Below are 20,949 nucleotides of genomic sequence, written 5' to 3'. Positions count from 1 at the left end.
AGCATCAGCATCACCCAGGAACTTGTTAGAAACAAATTCACAGTCCCTACCTAAGAGCTACTAAATCAGAAGAAGCTCTAGGGATGGGGCCCCGCAATCTGTGTTTTAATAAAGCCTTCCTGGTGATCCTGATGAACCCTGTTCTAGATTCTAAAAGCATCTGATAGGCTCTGTTTTATACGCAGCAAAGCTTAATGACCCAAATAAATTATTTTGATTTTTCTCGGCTATGCTACAAAAATAGACTGTCTCTAAAATTAACAAAGAAATCCTTGGTGGGGGTGTGCTGCAAAGGGTCCAAGGGACACTGCCCTCAGCAAAGGATAGAGTACCCAGTCATAAGAATCCTGGGAAGCAGAGGGACTTCCCTGGTGGTCCAGTGGTAAAGAATCCGCCTTCCAATGCAGGGGACGCAGGTTTGATCCCTGGTCAAGGAACCAAGATCCCACATGCCATGGGGCAACTAAGCCCGCATGCCACAACTACTGAGCTTGCGAGCCTCAACGAGAGAGCTGGCGTGCTGCAAACTACAGAGCCCACGCACCCTGGAGCCCGCACACCACAACTAGAGAGAGAAAACCCCCAAGCCACAAGCAGAGAGAAGCCTGAGCACTGCAACGAAGAGGCTGTGAACCGCAACAAAAGATACCACATGCCGCAACTAAGTCCCAACACAGCCAAAAAAAGAAAGAAAGAAAGAAAGAAAATAGAGGAGGAACCAAGATGGCAGAGTAGAAGGACGTGCTCTCACTCCCTCTTGCGAGAACACCAGAATCACAACTAACTGCTGGACAATCATCGACAGGAAAACACTGGAACTCACCAAAAAAGATACCCCACATCCAAAGACAAAGGAGAAGCCACAATGAGATGGTAGGAGGGGCGCAATCACAGTAAAATCAAATCCCATAACTGCAGGGTGGGTGACTCACAGACTGGAGAACACTTAAACCACAGAAGTCCACCCACTGGAGTGAAGGTTCTGAGCCCCACGTCAGGCTTCCCAACCTGGGGGTCTGACAACGGGAGGAGGAATTCCTAGAGAATCAGAGTTTGAAGCCTAGTGGGAATTGATTGCAGGACTTCGACAGGACTGGGGGAAACAGAGACTCCACTCTTGGAGGGCACACACAAAGTAGTGTGTGCATCAGGACCCAGGGGAAGGAGCACTGACCCCAGGGAAGACTGAACCAGACCTACCTGCTAGTGTTGGAGAGTCTCCTGCAGAGGCGAGGGGTGGCTGTGGCTCACCGTGGGGACAAGAACACTGGCAGCAGAAGTTCTGGGAAGTATTCCTTGGCGTGAGCCCTCCCAGAGTCTGTCCTTAGCCCCACCAAAGAGCCCAGGTAGGCTCCAGTGTTGGGTTGCCTCAGGACAAACAACCAACAGGAAGGGAACCCAGCCCCACCCATCAACAGTCAAGTGGATTAAAGTTTTACTGAGCTCTGCCCACCAGAGCAACAGTCAGCTCTACCCACCACCAGTCCCTCCCATCAAGCCTCTTAGATAGCCTCATCCACCAGAGGGCAGACAGCAGAAGCAAGAACAATAGTCCTGCAGCCTGTGGAACAAAAACCACATTCACAGAAAGATAGACAAGATGAAAAGGCAGAGAGCTATGTACCAGATGAAGGAACAAGATAAAACCCCAGAAAAACAACTAAATGAAGTGGAGATAGGCAACCTTCCAGAAAAAGAATTCAGAATAATGACAGTGAAGATGATCCAAGACCTTGGAAAAAGAATGGAGGCAAAGATCGAGAAGATGCAAGAAATGTTTAACAAAGACCTAGAAGAATTAAAGAACAAACAAACAGAGATGAACAATACAATAACTGAAATGAAAAATACACTAGAAGGAATCAATAGCAGAATAACTGAGGCAGAAGAATGGATAAGTGACCTGGAAGACAGAATGGTGGAATTCACTGCTGTAGAACAGAATAAAGAAAAGAAGGAAAAGAAATGAAGACAGCCTAAGAGACCTCTGGGACAACATTAAACCCAACAACATTCGCATTATAGGGGTCCCAGAAGGAGGAGAGAGAGAGAAAGTACCAGAGAAAATATGTGAAGAGATTACAGTTGAAAACTTCCCTAACATGGGAAAGGAAATAGCCACCCAAGTCCAGGAAGCACAGCGAGTCCCATACAGGATAAACCCAAGGAGAAACACGCTGAGACACATACTAATCAAACTGGCAAAAATTAAAGACAAAGAAAAATTATTGACAGCAGCAAGGGAAAAACAACAAATAACATACAAGGGAACTCCCATAAGGTTAACAGCTGATTTCTCAGCAGAAACTCTACAAGCCAGAAGGGAGTAGCATGATATACTTAAAGTGATGACAGGGAAGAACCTACAACCAAGATTACTCTACCCGGCAAGGATCTCATTCAGATTCGATGGAGAAATCAAAAGCTTTACAGACAAGCAAAAGCTAAGAGAATTCAGCCCCACCAAACCAGCTCTAAAACAAATGCTAAAGGAACTTCCCTAAGTGGGAAACACAAGAGAAGAAAAGGACCTACAAAAACAAACCCAAAGCAATTAAGAACATGGTAATAGGAACATACATGTCGATAATTACCTTAAACGTGAATGGATTAAATGCTCCAACCAAAAGACACAGGCTTGCTGAATGGCTACAAAAACAAGACCCATATATATGCTGTCTACAAGAGACCCACTTCAGACCTAGGGACACATACAGATTGAAAGTGAGGGGATGGAAAAAGATATTCCATGCAAATGGAAATCAAAAGAAAGCGGGAGTAGCTATACTCATATCAGATAAAATAGACTTTAAAATAAAGAATGTTACAAGACACAAGGAAGGACACTACATAATGATCAAGGGATCAATCCAAGAAGAAGATATAACAATTATAAATATATATACACCCAACGTAGGAGCACCTCAATACATAAGGCAACTGCTAACAGCTATAAAAGAGGAAATCGACAGTAACACAATAATAGTGGGGGACTTTAACACCTCACTTACACCAATGGACAGATCATCCAAAATGAAAATCAATAAGGAAACAGAAGCTTTAAATGACACAACAGACCAGATAGATTTAATTGATATTTATAGGACATTCCATCCAAAAACAGTGGATATAATTCCATCCAAAAACTCCACCCAAAAACACTCCATCCAAAAACATTCCATCCAAAAACATTCTATTGAAAAACTCTTCTCGAGTGCGCATGGAACATTCTCCAGGATAGGTCATATCTTGGGTCACAAATCAAGCCTCAGTAAATTTAAGAAAACTGAAATCATATTAAGCATCTTTTCTGACCACAACGCTATGAGATTAGAAATGAATTACAGGGTGAAAAACGTAAAAAGCACAAACACATGAAGGCTAAACAATACGTAACTAAATAACCAAGAGATCACTGAAGAAATCAAAGAGGAAATCAAAAAATACCTAGAGACAAATGACAATGAAAACACGATGATGCAAAACCTACGGGATGCAGCAAAAGCAGTTCTAAGAGGGAAGTTTATACCTATACAAGCCTACCTCAAGAAACAAGAAATATCTCAAATAAAAAATCTAACCTTACACCTAAAGGAACTAGAGAAAGAAGAACAAACAAAACCCAAAGTTAATAGAAAGAAAGAAATCATAAAGATCAGAGCAGAAATAAATGAAATAGAAACAAAGAAAACAATAGCAAAGATCAATAAAACTAAAAGCTGGTTCTTTGAGAAGATAAACAAAATTGATAAGCCATTAGCCAGACTCATCAAGAAAAAGAGGGAGAGGACTAAAATCAATAAAATTAGAAATGAAAAAGGAGAAGTTACAATAGACACCGCAGAAATACAAAGCATCCTAAGAGACTATTACAAGCAACTCTATGCCAATAAAATGGACAACCTGGAAGAAATGGACAAATTCTTAGAAAGGTACAACCTTCCAAGACTGAACCAGGAAGAAACAGAAAATATGAACAGACCAATCACAAGTAATGAAATTGAAACTGTGATTAAAAATCTTCCAACAAACAAAAGTCCAGGATCAGATGGCTTCACAGGTGAATTCTATCAAACATTTAGAGAAGAGCTAACACCCATGCTTCTCAAACTCTTCCAAAAAATTGCAGAGGAAGGAACACTCCCAAACTCATTCTACGAGGCCACCATCACCCTGATACCAAAAACAGACAAAGATGTCACAAAGAAAGAAAACTACAGGCCAATATCACTGATGAACATAGATGCAAAAATCCTCAACAAAATACTAGCAAACAGAATCGAACACCACATTAAAAGGATCCTACACCATGATCAAGTGGGGTTTATTCCAGGAATGCAAGGATTCTTCAATATATGCAAATCAATCAATGTGATACAACATACTAACAAATTGAAGGAGAAAAACCACATGACCATCTCAATAGATGCAGAGAAAGCTTTTGACAAAATTCAACACCCATTTATGATAAAAAACCCTGCAGAAAGTAGGCACAGAGGGAACTTTCCTCAACATAATAAAGGCCATATATGACAAACTCACAGCCAACATCATCCTCAATGGTGAAAAAATTAAACCATTTCCACTAAGATCAGGAACAAGACAAGGTTGCCCACTCTCACCACTGTTATTCAACATAGTTTTGGAAGTTTTAGCCACAGCAACCAGAGAAGAAAAAGAAAGAAAAGGAATCCAAACCAGAAAAGAAGAAGTAAAGCTGTCACTGTTTGCAGATGACATGATACTATACATAGAGAATCCTAAAGATGCTACCAGAAAACTACTAGAGCTAATCAATGAATTTGGTAAAGTAGCAGGATAAAAAATTAATGCACAGAAATCTCTGGCATACTTATACACTAATGATGAAAAATCTGAAAGTGAAATTAAGAAAACACTCCCATTTACCACTGCAACAAAAAGAATAAAATACCTAGGAATAAACCTACCTAGGGAGACAAAAGACCTGTATGCAGAAAACTATAAGACACTGATGAAAGAAATTAAAGATGATACCAACAGATGGAGAGATATACCATGTTCTTGGATTGGAAGAATCAACACTGTGAAAATGAGTATACTACCCAAAGCAATCTACACATTCAATGCAATCCCTATCAAATTAACAATGGCATTTTTTACGGAACTAGAACAAATCATCTTAAAATTTGTATGGAGACACAAAAGACCCCGAATAGCCAAAGCAGTCTTGAGGCAAAAAAATGGAGCTGGAGGAATCAGACTCCCTGACTTCAGACTATACTACAAAGCTACAGTAATCAAGACAATATGGTACTGGCACAAAAACAGAAACATAGATCAATGGAACAAGATAGAAAGCCCAGAGATTAACCCACGCACCTATGGTCAACTAATCTATGACAAAGGAGGCAAAGATATACAATGGAGAAAAGACAGGCTCTTCAATAAGTGGTGCTGGGAAAACTGGACAGCTACATGTAAAACAATGAAATTAGAATACTCCCTAACACCATACACAAAAATAAACTCAAAATGGATTAGAGACCTAAATATAAGACTGGACACTATAAAACTCTTAGAGGAAAACATAGGAAGAACACTCTTTGACATACATCACAGCAAGATCTTTTTTGATCCACCTCCTAGAGTAATGGAAATAAAAACAAAAATAAACAAGTGGGACCTAATGAAACTTCAAAGCTTTTGCACAGCAAAGGAAACCATAAACAAGACGAAAAGACAACCCTCAGAATGGGAGAAAATATTTGCAAATGAATCAACAGACAAAGGATTAATCTCCAAAATATATAAACAGCTCATTCAGCTCAATATTAAAGAAACAAACACCCCAATCCAAAAATGGGCAGAAGACCTAAATAGACATTTCTCCAAAGAAGACATACAGACGGCCACGAAGCACATGAAAAGATGCTCAACATCACTAATTATTAGAGAAATGCAAATCAAAACTACAATGAGGTATCACCTCACTCCTGTTAGAATGGGCATCATCAGAAAATCTACAAACAACAAATGCTGGAGAGGGTGTGGAGAAAAGGGAAACCTCTTGCACTGTTGGTGGGAATGTAAATTGATACAGCCACTATGGAGAACAATATGGAGGTTCCTTAAAAAACTAAAAATAGAATTACCATATGACCCAGCAATCCCACTACTGGGCATATACCCAGAGAAAACCGTAATTCAAAAAGACACATGCACCCGAATGTTCATTGCAGCACTATTTACAATAGCCAGGTCATGGAAGCAACCTACGTGCCCATCAACAGACGAATGGATAAAGAAGTTGTGGTACATATATACAATGGAATATTACTCAGCCATAAAAAGGAACGAAATTGAATCATTTGTTGAGACGTGGATGGATCTAGAGGCTGTCATACAGAGTGAAGTAAGTCAGAAAGAGAAAAACAAATATCGTATATTAATGCATGTATGTGGAACCTAGAAAAATGGTACAGATGAGCCAGTTTGCAGGGCAGAAGTTGAGACACAGATGTAGAGAATGGACATATGGACACCAAGGGGGGAAAACCGCGGTGGGGTGGGGATGGTGGTGTGCTGAATTGGGCGATTGGGATTGACATGTATACACTGATGTGTATAAAATTGATGCCTAATAAGAACCTGCAGTATAAAAAAACAAACAAAACAACTAATACTAAACTTTCATTGGGTTATTTGTATGGAAATATGTTAATATAAATGTTTCAGACATTATATGAAATTTCTAAAAGAAAAAAAAAAAAAGAATAAAATATCTAGGAATAAACCTACTTAAGGAGACAAAAGACCTGTATGCAGAAAATTATAAGACACTGATGAAAGAAATTAAAGATGATACAAATAGATGGAGAGATATACCATGTTCTTGAATTGGAAGAATCAACATTGTGAAAATGACTCTACTACCCAAAGCAATCTACAGATTCAATGCAATCCCTATCAAACTACCAATGGCATTTTTCACAGAACTAGAACAAAAAATTTCACAATTTGTATGGAAACACAAAAGACCCCGAATAGCCAAAGCAATCTTGAGAACGAAAAATGGAGCCGGAGGAATCAGGCTCCCGGACTTCAGACTATAATACAAAGCTACAGTAATCAAGACAGTATGGTACTGGCACAAAAACAGAAATATAGATCAATGGAACAGGATAGAAAGCCCAGAGATAAACCCATGCACATATGGTCACCTTATCTTTGATAAAGGAGGCAAGAATATACAGTGGAGAAAACACAGCCTCTTCAATAAGCGGTGCTGGGAAAACTGGACAGGTACATGTAAAAGTATGAAATTAGAACACTCCCTAACACCATACACAAAAATAAACTCAAAATGCATTAAAGACCTAAATGTAAGGCCAGACACTATCAAACTCTTAGAGGAAAACATAGGTAGAACACTCTATGACATAAATCACAGCAAGATCCTTTTTGACCTACCTCCTAGAGAAATGGAAATAAAAACAAAAATAAACAAATGGGACCTAATGAAACTTAAAAGCTTTTGCACAGCAAAGGAAACCATAAACAAGACGAAAAGACAACCCTCAGAATGGAAGAAAATATTTGCAAATGAAGCAACTGACAAAGGATTAATCTCCAAAATTTACAAGCAGCTCATGCAGCTCAATAACAAAAAAACAAACAACCCAATCCAAAAATGGGCAAAAGACCTAAATAGACATTTCTCCAAAGAAGATATACAGATTGCCAACAAACACATGAAAGAATGCTCAACATCATTAATCATTAGAGAAATGCAAATCAAAACTACAATGAGATATCATCTCATACTGGTCAGAATGGCCATCAACAAAAATCTAGAAACAATAAATGCTGGAGAGGGTGTGGAGAAAAGGGAACACTCTTGCACTGTTGGTGGGAATGTCAATTGATACAGCCACTATGGAGAACAGTATGGAGGTTCCTTGAAAAACTAAAAATAGAACTACCATACGACCCAGCAATCCCACTAATGGGCATATACCCTGAGAAAACCATAATTCAAAAAGAGTCATGTACCACAACGTTCACTGCAGCTCTATTTACAATAGCCAGGACATGGAAGCAACCTAAGTGTCCATCATCAGATGAATGGATAAAGAAGATGTGGCACATATATACAATGGAATATTACTCAGCCATAAAAAGAAATGAAACTGAGTTATTTGTAGTGAGGTGGATGGACCTAGGGTCTGTCATACAGAGTGAAGTAAGTCAGAAAGAGAAAAACAAATACCATATGCTAACACATATATATCGAATCTAAGGAGAAAAAAAAAAAGGTCATGAAGAACCTAGGGGTAAGACAGGAATAAAGACACAGACCTACTAGAGAATGGACTTGAGGATATGGGGAGGGGGAAAGGTAAGCTGTGACAAAGTGAGAGTGGCATGGACATATATACACTACCAAACGTAAAATAGATAGCTAGTGGGAAGCAGCCGCAGAGCACAGGGAGATCAGCTCGGTGGTTTGTGACCACCTAGAGGGGTGGGATAGGGAGGGAGGGAGACGCAAGAGGGAAGAGATATAGGAACATATGTATATGTATAACTGATTCACTTTGTGATAAAGCAGAAAATAACAGACCATTGTAAAGCAATTATACTCCAATAAAGATGTTAAAAAAAAAAACAACACGATGATCTAAAACCTACGGGATGCAGCAAAAGCAGTTCTAAGAGGGAAGTTTATACCTATACAAGCCTACCTCAAGAAACAAGAAATATCTCAAATAAAAAATCTAACCTTACACCTAAAGGAACTAGAGAAAGAAGTACAAACAAAACCCAAAGTTAGTATAAGGAAAGAAATCATAAAGATCAGAGCAGAAATAAATGAAATAGAAATAAAGAAAACAATATCAAAGATCAATAAAACTAAAAGCTGGTTCTTTGAGAAGATAAACAAAATTGATAAAGCATTAGCCAGACTCATCAATAAAAAGAGAGAGAGGACTCAAATCAATAAAATTAGAAATGAAACAGGAGAAGATACAACACACACCGCAGAAAATACAAAGCATCCTAAGAGACTACTACAAGCAACTCTATGCCAATAAAATGGACAACCTGGAAGAAATGGACAAATTCTTAGAAAGGTACAACCTTCCAAGACTGAACCAGCAAGAAATAGAAAATACGAACAGACCAATCACAAGTAATGAAATTGAAACTGTGATTAAAAATCTTCCAACAAACAAAAGTCCAGGACCAGACAGCTTCACAGGTGAATTCTATCAAACATTTAGAGAAGAGCTAACACCCATGCTTCTCAAACTCTTCCAAAAAATTGCAGAGGAAGGAACACCCCCAAACTCATTCTATGAGACCACCATCACCCTGATACCAAAACCAGACAAAGATACTACAAAAAAAGAAAATTACAGACCAATATCACTGATGAATATAGATGCAAAAATCCTCAACAAAACACTAGCAAACAGAATCCAACAACACATTAAAAGGATCATACACCATGATCAAGAGGGATTTATCCCAGGGATGCAAGGATTCTTCAATATACGCAAATCAATCAATGTGGTACGCCATATTAACAAATTGAAGAAGAAAAACCATATGATCATCTCAATAGATGCAGAAAAAGCTTTTGACAAAATTCAACACCCATTTATTATAAAAACTCTCCAGGAAGTGGGCACAGAGGGAACCTACCTCAACATAATAAAGGCCATATACGACAAACCCACAGCAAACATAATTCTCAATGGTGAAAAACTGAAAGCATTTCCTCTAAGATCAGGAACGAGACAAGGATGTCCACTCTCACCACTATTATTCAACATAGTTTTGGAAGTCCTAGCCATGGCAATCAGAGAAGAAAAAGAAATAAAAGGAATACAAATTGGAAAAGAAGTAAAACTGTCACTGTTTGCAGATGACATGATACTATACATAGAGAATCCTAAAAATGCCACCAGGAACTGCTGGAGCTCATCAATGAATTTGGTAAGGTTGCAGGATACAAAATTAATGCACAGAAATCTCTTGCATTCCCATACACTAATGATGAAAAATCTGAAACAGAAATTATGGAAACACTCCCATTTACCACTGCAACAAAAAGAATAAAATACCTAGGAATAAACCTACCTAGGGAGACAAAAGACCTGTATGCAGAAAACTATAAGACACTGATGAAAGAAATTAAAGATGATACCAACAGATGGAGAGATATACCATGTTCTTGGATTGGAAGAGTCAATATTGTGAAATTGACTATACTACCCAAAGCAATCTACAGATTCAATGCAATCCCTATCAAATTACCAATGGCATTTTTTACGGAACTAGAACAAATCATCTTAAAATTTGTATGGAGACACAAAAAACCCCGAAGAGCCAAAGCAGTCTTGAAGGAAAAAAACGGAGCTGGAGGAATCAGACTCCCTGACTTCAGACTATACTACAAAGCTACAGTAATCAAGACAATATGGTACTGGCACAAAAACAGAAACACAGATCAATGGAACAAGATAGAAAGCCCAGAGATTAACCCACGCACCTATGGTCAACTAATCTATGACAAAGGAGGCAAAGATATACAATGGAGAAAAGACAGTCTCTTCAATAAGTGGTGCTGGGAAAACTGGACAGCTATATGTAAAAGAATGAAATTAGAATACTCCCTAACACCATACACAAAAATAAACTCAAAATGGATTCGAGACCTAAATGTGAGACCGGACACTATAAAACTCTTAGAGGAAAATATAGGAAGAACACTCTTTGACATCAATCACAGCAAGATCTTTTTTGATCCACCTCCTAGAATAATGGAGATAAAAACAAAAATAAACTAATGGGACCTAATGAAACTTCAAAGCTTTTGCACAGCAAAGGAAACCATAAACAAGACGAAAAGACAACCCTCAGAATGGGAGAAAGTATTCGCAAACGAATCAACGGACAAAGGATTAATCTCCAAAATATATAAACAGCTCATGCAGCTCAATATTAAAGAAACAAACAACCCAATCCAAAAATGGGCAGAAGACCTAAATAGACATTTCTCCAAAGAAGACATACAGATGGCCAAGACGCACATGAAAAGCTGCTCAACATCACTAATTATTAGAGAAATGCAAATCAAAACTACAGCGAGGTATCACCTCACCCAGTTAGAATGGGCATCATCAGAAAATCTACAAACAACAAATGCTGGAGAGGGTGTGGAGAAAAGGGAACCCTCTTGCACTGTTGGTGGGAATGTAAATTGATACAGCCACTATGGAGAACAGTATGGAGGTTCCTTAAAAAACTAAAAATAGAATTACCATATGATCCAGCAATCCCACTACTGGACATATACCCAGAGAAAACCATAATTCAAAAAGACACATGTGGGCTTCCCTGGTGGCGCAGTGGTTGAGAATCTGCCTGCCAGTGCAGGGGACACAGGTTCGAGCCCTGGTCTGGGAAGATCCCACATGCCGCAGAGCAACTAGGCCCGTGAGCCACAACTACGGAGCCTGCGCGTCTGGAGCCTGTGCTCCGCAACAAGAGAGGCCGCGATAGTGAGAGGCCCGCACACCGCGATGAAGAGTGGCCCCCACCTGCCGCAACTAGAGAAAGCCCTCGCACAGAAACGAAGACCCAACACAACCAAAAATAAATAAATAAATAAAGGAGTTCCTTTTAAAAAAAAAAAAGACACATGCACCCCAATGTTCATTGCAGCAGTATTTACAATAGCTAGGTCATGGAAGCAACCTAAATGCCCATCAACAGACGAATGGATAAAGAAGTTGTGGTACATATATACAATGGAATATTACTCAGCCATAAAAAGGAACGAACTTGAGTCATTTGTTGAGACGTGGATGGATCTAGAGACTGTCATACAGAGTGAAGTAAGTCAGAAAGAGAGAAACGAATATCGTATATTAACGCATGTATGTGGAACCTAGAAAAATGGTACAGATGAACCGGTTTGCAGGGCAGAAGTTGAAACACAGATGTAGAGAACAAACGTACGGACACCAAGGGGGGAAAACCGCGGTGGGGTGGGGATGGTGGTGTGATGAATTGGGCGATTGGGATTGACATGAATACAATGATGTGTATAAAATTGATGACTAATAAGAACCTGCAGTATAAAAAAACAAACAAACAAAAAAAAACAACTACTACTAAACTTTCTTTGGGTTATTTGTATGGAAATATGTTAATATAAATGTTTCAGACATTACATGAAATTTCTAAAAATCTTGTATGTTCTGGTATAATGTTATAAGTCATAATTCTAGTTATTACTTTAAAATGTACATCTCAGAAATAACTTAAAAAAAAGAAAATAAAGAGCTCTTCAACTGTACCAATTGTAACTTAAAACATTAAAAAAAAAAAAAATGTCCTAGGAAGCAGAAAAGCACAGAGAAGCAACCAGCCTCTTCTCCATAGGCATCTAGCTTTTTACCAAAGGAGAGGTTCCACTGCTCCCTCAGTCAAGAGTTGCAGAAGCTCCACCCCAACCCCCCTTTCTGAGATCTCCCTTTGCAGTGTCCTAATCCACGGGGCCCCTCTCCAGTATGTATGGAGACATCCAAACTTTTATAAACCTAGTGAAGCCCATTTCCTTTCCTTATCAAGCCCTTTCATCATTGTGACTGTCTGAAATTCTGCCAAGTACAGAAATTAGTGTCTGACTCTAAAAAAAAAAAAAAAAGTGATAGAAAATATTAATTACTCTCCCTGTTTTCTTCTACCCACAGAGGTCAACCACATAAAGTCTTAAAAGTAGGCTCCTTGTGCAAAGGCACCTGCCCAAGGGGGCAAACAGGTGTCAAAATGCAGCCCATGACCACTTTTTAAGCTGTGAGCCCTGATCCAGGCTAAGTCAGCCCAGAGAATGAGGGTCTTTTTCTAATTTCTCTCCCAAAGATGACACTGTGGAAGAGGTAATCAAGGATGTGACCACCGGTTAACCTGTGAGCTGGACCTGGGCAATCAGAGGCTCCTCACTCTCTCTTCTTCTGTCCTTGGGATGTACATTCTGCCCCACGTTCCCACAGTGGGAGCTGTTTCAAGGACACAGGCTTGAGAGAGTACGGTGTTGTTGAGACTATGTGGACTGAATATGCGCTGAACCCAGTGAAAGCTTCTATATATACTTTAAGATTTGGCAAGTGGGTGCGGAGATCTACTCAACTCACAGCCACCCAAGACAAGCCTCGTAAGAAAGTTCCCTTGCTTATTAAAACTGCCACCTACCAATCTGGAGTGCTCTGACTCTTTCTTTAGCCTCTCCCTGCCTTCCATGTATGGGGCCAGCTTGAGAATAAGAGACACCTTTTCTAACCTGCACAAATTCGCTACCAAAGTGCTATCTGCAAGCAGCAGCCCTACTGTCAATAACAGTATATGACACACGCCACACACATACCTCAGTCAAGCAGAAAGGCACTACAGTAGGTTCTCAATTAATGTTTGTTGCATGACCTGTTAAATGAACAGGGCTTTATAAGCCCATGGTGGATTCAGGAATCTACAGAATAACAGTTACAGTGACTCTTCATATCCATAAAATCGCAAGGACTTTACAGGTCATTGAATTCAAGGCATTCCCTCCTGATACAGGGTTTTTCTACAATATCATGCTCAAGTGTCTCTCAATCTCTGAACCCCTCCAATGCTTTGCTATTTAGAGGCAGCACTCGACATGGTTTGGCTCACATGATAAATGTGCCAACACCCTATTTAGTGCAAAGTACAAGTTCATTATACTGGGTTGGAATCTCCCTCACTGTAACTGTTACCCACTGTTTCAATTCTCCCCTCCAGGGCAAATCACAGTAAGTATAGTCTGTCTTCCACAGAGGAATACTTCTTGCATTTGCAGGCAGCTGAAGTGTTTCTAAGTTAAACGTATCCAGTTTTGACAACTGTTCCTCACATGCCAATTTCAATATTTCCATTTTGACCACGCTGTTTTGGACATATGCACTTGTCAATAGCCCTCATAAAATATGGCACCCAATATATACAGTGGAATATTACTCAGTCATAAAAAGAAACGAAATTGAGTTATTTGTAGTGAGGTGTATGGACCTAGGGTCTGTAATACAGAGTGAAGTAAGTCAGGAGAAAAACAAATACCGTATGCTAACACATATATATGGAATCTAAAAAAAAAAAAAAAAAGGTTCTGAAGAACCTAGGGGCAGGACAGGAATAAAGACGCAGACGTAGAGAATGGACTTGAGGACATGGGGAAGGGGAAGGGTAAGCTGGGACAAAGTGAGAGAGTGGCATGGACATATATACACTACCAAATGTAAAATCGATAGCTACTGGGAAGCAGCCGCACAGCACAGGAAGATCAGCTCGGTGGTTTGTGACCGCCTAGAGGGGTGGGATAGGGAGGGTGGGAGGGAGACGCAAGAGGGAGGAGATATGGGGATATATGCATATGTATAGCTGATTCACTTTGTTATAAAGCAGAAACTAACACACCATTGTAAAGCAATTATTCTCCAATAAAGATGTTTAAAAAAAAAAAAGGCACCCAAACTGAAAATAAGTATTTTAATCCTTCAGGTGTCAGCTTCTGAAAACAATAGTTTAGACACACACAGAAGAGAACAGGATTATTACCTACCTTGATGAATGCACAACACTTCTAATGCGCAACCAAAACTGGAATAGCTTTTTTAAGCTGTTATATTCCACTACTGGCTTCAAACTTATGATCAAGTAAAACTATCTTTTTCAAAGAGTGTGAAAGTACCCTCATCCAGAGGATGGATGGATATAGATATATGTGATTTACCAAAACTTTAACCTTAGATAATAGTTATTTTATTATTCTTTTTATGCCAGACCTATCTTGTACTTTACAGACCACTTTTTTTCCTCTAAACATAAAGAAAAGACCTAAATTTTATCTCTTGCATTCAAGTCCCTCATTTCAGCCTATCAAGATACTTTTAAGTATTTATTCTATCAGCCTACCTATTACAAAACAGAGAGCATCAACCCTAAGTACACAAACCACATGTTAAATGAATCATTGCCAAATTTGTTTTATTTTTAATCTACTAGCAAAACTGCCAAATTTTATCACTCTTATAAAGCCAATGTGCTCAGTGACTAGACTAAATGTGGCATTTTCTAGCATCACTTTGCAAAGAATTATGCATGTTACTCAAAATGACCAACCTAGGTATCTATTTTCTGAAAACACACTTTACCTGGTTGATGAATAACTTTTCCAATTGTATGTTCTTCTTCCTCCTCCTCTTCCAGAATGAAGCCTCCTCCTGTGTCAATTATCTTCGGGGCTGCTTTTACATTAGCCATGCCTACAAAAAGTAAGAGTGGTCAACAAATGAACTAGGTAAGCCCTTATGTTCCCTTGGGCATAAACAGGAACTTTTAAAAATTTAATATATATCAAATAAGACAAGGATGTCCACTATTACCACTTCTATTCAACATTATAATGAAGGTCCCAGCCACTGTACTACGGCAAGAAAACAAGACAGGCATAAAGGTTGGAAAGAAGTAAAACAGTATTCACAGATGATGTGATTATGTATACAGAATATCCAAAAGAATCTACAATTAGAATTAAGAAATACCTAGGAATAGATGTGTAAAACCTCTATACTGAAAACACCACTAAGAGAAATCTAAGTCAATTCTCCCCAGATTTACCTAAAGATTCAATGTGATTTCATTCAAAACCCCAGCAGTGGCGGGGGGTGGGAACGCACGTGTGTGTGTGTGTGTGTGTGTGTGTGTGTGTGTGTGTGTGTGTTGGGAAGGGGGAGGAGTAACGGGAGCTGACAAGCTGATCTAACGTTTATATGTAAATACAAAGAACACACAATAGCCAAGATAACCCTGAACAAAACTGGAGGATTTACACTACCAGATTTAAAGATTTACTACAAAGCTTCAGTAATTATGACAGTATAGTACTAAAACAAAGGGACCAATGTATTGATAATAGAAGAGAGAGTCCTGAAATAGACCTATACATATTTGGTCACTTAACTTACAGCAAACGCTTCAAGGCAATTCAGTGAGAAAAAGATAATATTTTCAATAAATGGTGCTAGGATTTATGACAAAGGTACTACAAAACAGTGAGGAAAAGATGGTCGTTTCAGTAAATGAACTTTGACTCTACCACACACAATATACACAAAACAATTTTTAAATGGATCATAGTCTTGAATGTAAAGGGTAAAAGGTAAAACAATAAAGCTTCTAGAAGAGAACATTGGAGAATAACTCCATGAACTTGAGGTAGCCAAAAACTTCTTAAACATGACACAAACGTATTAACCATAAGAGAAAAACTGCTAATTGAACTTGATTAAAACTAAGAACCAGGGCTTCCCTGGTGGCGCAGTGGTTGAGAATCTGCCTGCTAATGCAGGGGACACGGGTTCGAGCCCTGGTCTGGGAAGATCCCACATACCGCGGAGCAACTGGGCCCGTGAGCCACAACTACTGAGCCTGCGCATCTGGAGCCTGTGCTCCACAACAAGAGAGGCCGCAACAGTGAGAGGCCCGTGCACCGCGATGAAGAGTGGCCCCCGCGTGCTGCAGCTAGAGGAAGCCGTCGCACAGAAACAAAGACCCAACACAGCCAAATAAATAAATAAATAAATAGATCGATCGATAGATTAAAAAAAAAAAACTAAGAACCTCTATTCATCAAAAGACACCATTATGAGAGTAAAAAGACAAGATACAAATCGGGAGACGCTATTTGCAATATGTATATCTGACAAAAGACTCATCCAGAATACATAATGAAATCCTATAAACCAGTAAAAGACAAATAGCCCAACTTAAAAAAAGGAAAAGACCTGAAGAGAAACTTCACAAATGAAGATATGCAAATAGCTAGTAACCACATGAAAAAGGTCTCATCATCGTAAGTAATTAGGAAAATACAAATTAAAACCATAATGAAATAACACCATTCCCACCAGAACACTCAAAATGAAAAAGACTGACAATACCAGATGATGAGGATGTGGAGCACCTGGGACTACCATACATTGCTGGTAAGATTTTAAATTGATATAATCATTGCTCGGCAATGCCTACTAAAGTTAAAATATACATCTCCCCTATAACCCAGAATTCCATCTCTAGGCATATACACGATAGAAATGAGTGCATATGCCTACCATAAGACATATCAAAAATGCTCACAAATGTTCTCCTCATAATAGCCCCAAACTGGAAACAACCCAAATTTCCATCAAAAGGAAAATGGAAAAACTACGGTATAACAACATAAAAGAGTACTATAGAACATATAAATGAACAAACTACCAACACATGCAACAACACGGATGAATCTCTCAGGTATTATGTTGAGCAAAAGAAGCCAGTTACTGTATGATTCCATTTATATGATGTTCAAAAACAGACAGTACTAATCAAACGGTCAGAATGATAGTTACTTCTAAGGGTGAATGGTTGACTAAGAAGTGCCATTAGGGAAACTTCTAAGGTTCTGGAAGTGTCTGTACAGTATATTGATTGCTGTGGTATTGACATGAGTATTCACATAGGTAAAATTCAGATGAGTGCATTTTACGTTAATGTATGAATGTTATAACTAATTTTTTAAGACAAATTTAGTAGGTATTATCTTGCTTAAGTCTAAACTCCCCTTCTCTGGCCTCAATTTATTAAATAAAGGAATTACAGTATAAGCCTGTTTCTACTGTTAACAGCAATTCTCATATTCTAGTATATTGTCTGTTCATCTCTCTACATCCCTTCATAAGACTGAGTGCTTTTATCTCCGTAATTCTGAAAAACAGTTAAGCATTCCATGAATATTTACTGACTGGATAGAAATCAATGAATGTATCAGAATATGATTTTGATTTCATGAATAGTGTAGCAAATGATTAGAATGATCATTCATGAGTGCAGTAAGAATTAAGAAGGGAAGCTGGAGTAATCAAGACCATAATCTGAGCAGGATCCTGAACAATGGTAAATCATGCCAAAAACAAAGCCCAATTTCTCTCTACTGCTACGCCTTGTTTTCTCCCCAGGCCCTTAGCACTACTCTTAGCAACACATTCTAAGCAAGTTCTTCTCAGTCTTTTTCATGGCATGTCATAGCACACACAGATAATGAAAACTGTACAGTACATTGAAATAAAAGTACTACAAAGATTAAAAATCTCAGCACCTACCTAACTCTTGAAGCACAGCAGGTTGTATACAATGCTGCAACACAGTTCAGTTCTTTGGCAAATACCTAAGAAATCTAACAAAATATTCATGCTACCTTGCTTTCCATTATCAGACATTTAGTTTAATACCACTTTACGCTCTATTTTGCACCCGTGTTCCACAGCCTTTTAGTACAGATCTAGAAACCTTTATGGAATCATGAATATGAATTAATCAATGCAGATGGACAACTTTTTGTCCTGACCCTAGAATGCTTCAAGTTGGGAAAGGAATAAAAGAAAACCACTATAAAGCAGAAAGGATGAGACCAGAACCATTAAAAGTGGCTGAAATTTGCAGATTCAGTGTCAGTATGAATATCAAGGCACGCAGCTCGCTCTTTTCACTCTTCCTTACTTCTGGCTGATGAAAAAGGGTAGTGGATGACACAGTTCTGACCGTGCTCAACTGCTCACACAGTATGGATATAGGTTTAGGAACACTTGTGCTTCACATTATAGAGGTAGTCCTGAAGAACCACATGTCAACCAAACTGTATTTCCCTGAGGAAAATTATTAGTTGACCCCGCTGGAGAATTACATGATAGACACATACATGATAGGCAAAGAGACAAATAAGCCGCCACGGGCTAAGAAAAGGGAAAGATGAAATCCAAACAAGAGTAACAGCCTTTCTTCCTGTGAGAGAGAGAGACATGCCTAGTATAGCAGAGGCAGCTGGTGAGCAAGGAAAGGCCCCGAACCCAGGGTCAGATGACCCGAGTTCTAGTCCTGATTAGCCTTTGCACTTACTGGGATGGACCTGAGCAAACCCCCCTTTCCTTTTCTGATCCTCAGTTACCACCTCAGTAAAACAGGGATACCAAACCCTGTCCTAATTATTTTCTCACAGGTTAGCTGTGAGAATCAAATCAGCCAATTTGAAAAACGTGAAGCACAACAGGTGCCACTCTGTTAGCCCCACGAAGGCAGCAGCGGGAGCAAGCACTGTGCGGGTTACGGAATATGCACTCAATCACCCTGTGGTAAATGGATGACTGAGGGAAGCTGGTGCAGGACCACTAGTTAAACGTGTTACAAGGTCTAAAAGCTTTACACCAAAACCACCCCTGGGACCGGTGAAAGCTGCAGGAAGAGAGCAGAAAGGGAGAGCTGAGGCACTGGCTGGCATTTCCCGACGGCGAGGGCGGCTGCATTCCCAAGCTAAGGACCGCCCAGGAGCAGGGAGGAAAGGCCAGGGCTGGGAGTCAGGAGTCGCCCTGTGGTCTCGGACAGCCTGCTCTGACAAAGCCCGCTGAGCGGATCCCACCCCCACCCCCCGCACCTGGGACTGCGGGAGGGTCTGCACGGAAACGCGAAGGGAGTGCACGCCACACCCAAGACGCTGCCCCAGGTCCGCAAGGAAAGAGAAGGGGCAGGCGCCGCCCGGGCCCAAACCTCCGGTAGCCGCAGCCGCCGTCGCCGGGTAAGGCCGGGCCGCCAGCCGGGCCTGGCGCAGCATCAGCGCCCGCTGCCGCTTCCGCTCAATGCTCGCCCGCACCGAGGCAGACAGCTCCGCCGGCTGTTCTGAAACCGCCGGCTCAGACGAAGCTCCCCCGGCGGCCGCCATCTCCGTGCTCCCCCAAGGACTGTGGCTCTAGCCCCGCGCACGCTCATTGGCGCCCCGAAGCGTGCCCAAGGCCCCGCCGGCACCGCCTCCGCGCCTGCTCCGCCTCCGCGCCTGCTCCACGGCTCAGCCTCCAACAAGGAGAGCGCCTGCGCAATTTGAGAAGTACGTGGGAAAGGGAGGGGCGGCGGGCGGAGTCTGCGCACGGGTCGGCCCGGGGACTACTGGCTGGCTTTAATCCAGGGGGAGGGCCGTGGCAGAGATCGGTGATTAAGACCTGGTCATCTTTGAAATAATAGTTTCGCTTGGTGGTTCAGAATATGGACTTTGGAGTCAGACTTGGGTTAAATCCTATCTCTGACACTTGCCATCTGCGTGACTTCAGCAAGTTATTTAACCTGAGTTCATTTTCTTCAGTAGTAAAATGAGGATAATTACGGAACCACTTTCATGGTTGTTGGGAAGATTAGATGTAGCCTTTCAGCACAATGCCTGGCACATAGAAAGCTTTCAAAAATGATGGCAGGACTTCCCTTGCAGTCCAGAGGTTAAGACTCCGTGCTTCCAATGCAGGGGGCGCGAGTTCCAAACCTGGTTGGGGAACTAAGATCCCGCATGCCAGCAGCACAGCCAAAAAATGTAAAATGGAATAATAAAATGGCAGCTAGTAGTAATAGTAGTGCCAATCAAGAGAGATCAATAGATGATTGGTCTGACTACTTACAACACCTGGCCTAGGGGGACAGTGTCTTAGATTCGAAATGAGAGCGCCTGGGTTTAAACTCTCACTTGCTGTGACATCAGGCAAATGCAGCACCAGGTTCCCAAGGCTGGTATGCTTGAGCTCGGCTGTCTTTTCCTTGGAATGTTTCTTCAGTGTGGATGAGCTGCCACCAGGTAGACAGTGGGTTTGGATTTGGGCCAAATCCTGACTTCCCAAACGTGTGGCAAATGAAGCAGAAGAAACACTGCATGATTTTCTAAAAATGTACGCTTTTTCTTTATTACAAATAAAACTTAACTGAAGCCAGAAAACATTAAGTTCTAATTACTACATATACCATTTGGGACTAGTTTTTAGAGCAAGCTGGCACACTGAGGTTTCCCACTAATATTCAATGATAAAA

The 20,949-nt window shown here is 40.3% G+C and overlaps 1 protein-coding gene across 4 annotated transcripts in view; it reads right to left on the bottom strand.

Moving 5' to 3' along the window:
* Positions 1-19,951, bottom strand: part of XPA (XPA, DNA damage recognition and repair factor) — a 40,634-nt gene extending 20,683 nt beyond the window's left edge. For 2 of the 4 annotated variants that reach the window (XM_082468782.1, XM_082468783.1), the window contains exons 1-2: positions 19,654-19,951; positions 15,228-15,338 (exon numbers count right to left, since the gene is read on the bottom strand). In XM_082468782.1, the coding sequence (XP_082324908.1) occupies positions 15,228-15,338; positions 19,654-19,825 (283 nt within the window). In that variant the 5' untranslated portion in view covers positions 19,826-19,951. Of the gene's footprint in view, positions 1-15,227; positions 15,339-19,540 lie in introns of all 4 variants that reach the window. The other 2 variants (XM_082468784.1, XM_082468785.1) reach the window with 2 other exon arrangements.
* Positions 19,952-20,949: the final 998 nt, after the last annotated feature.

The sequence above is a fragment of the Balaenoptera physalus genome (genome assembly GCF_965194825.1).
Source record: "Balaenoptera physalus genome assembly, chromosome: 7".
NCBI lineage: Eukaryota > Metazoa > Chordata > Mammalia > Artiodactyla > Balaenopteridae > Balaenoptera > Balaenoptera physalus.
Note: the sequence above shows the minus strand (reverse complement) of the source record. Positions and strands in the feature narration are given on the sequence as shown.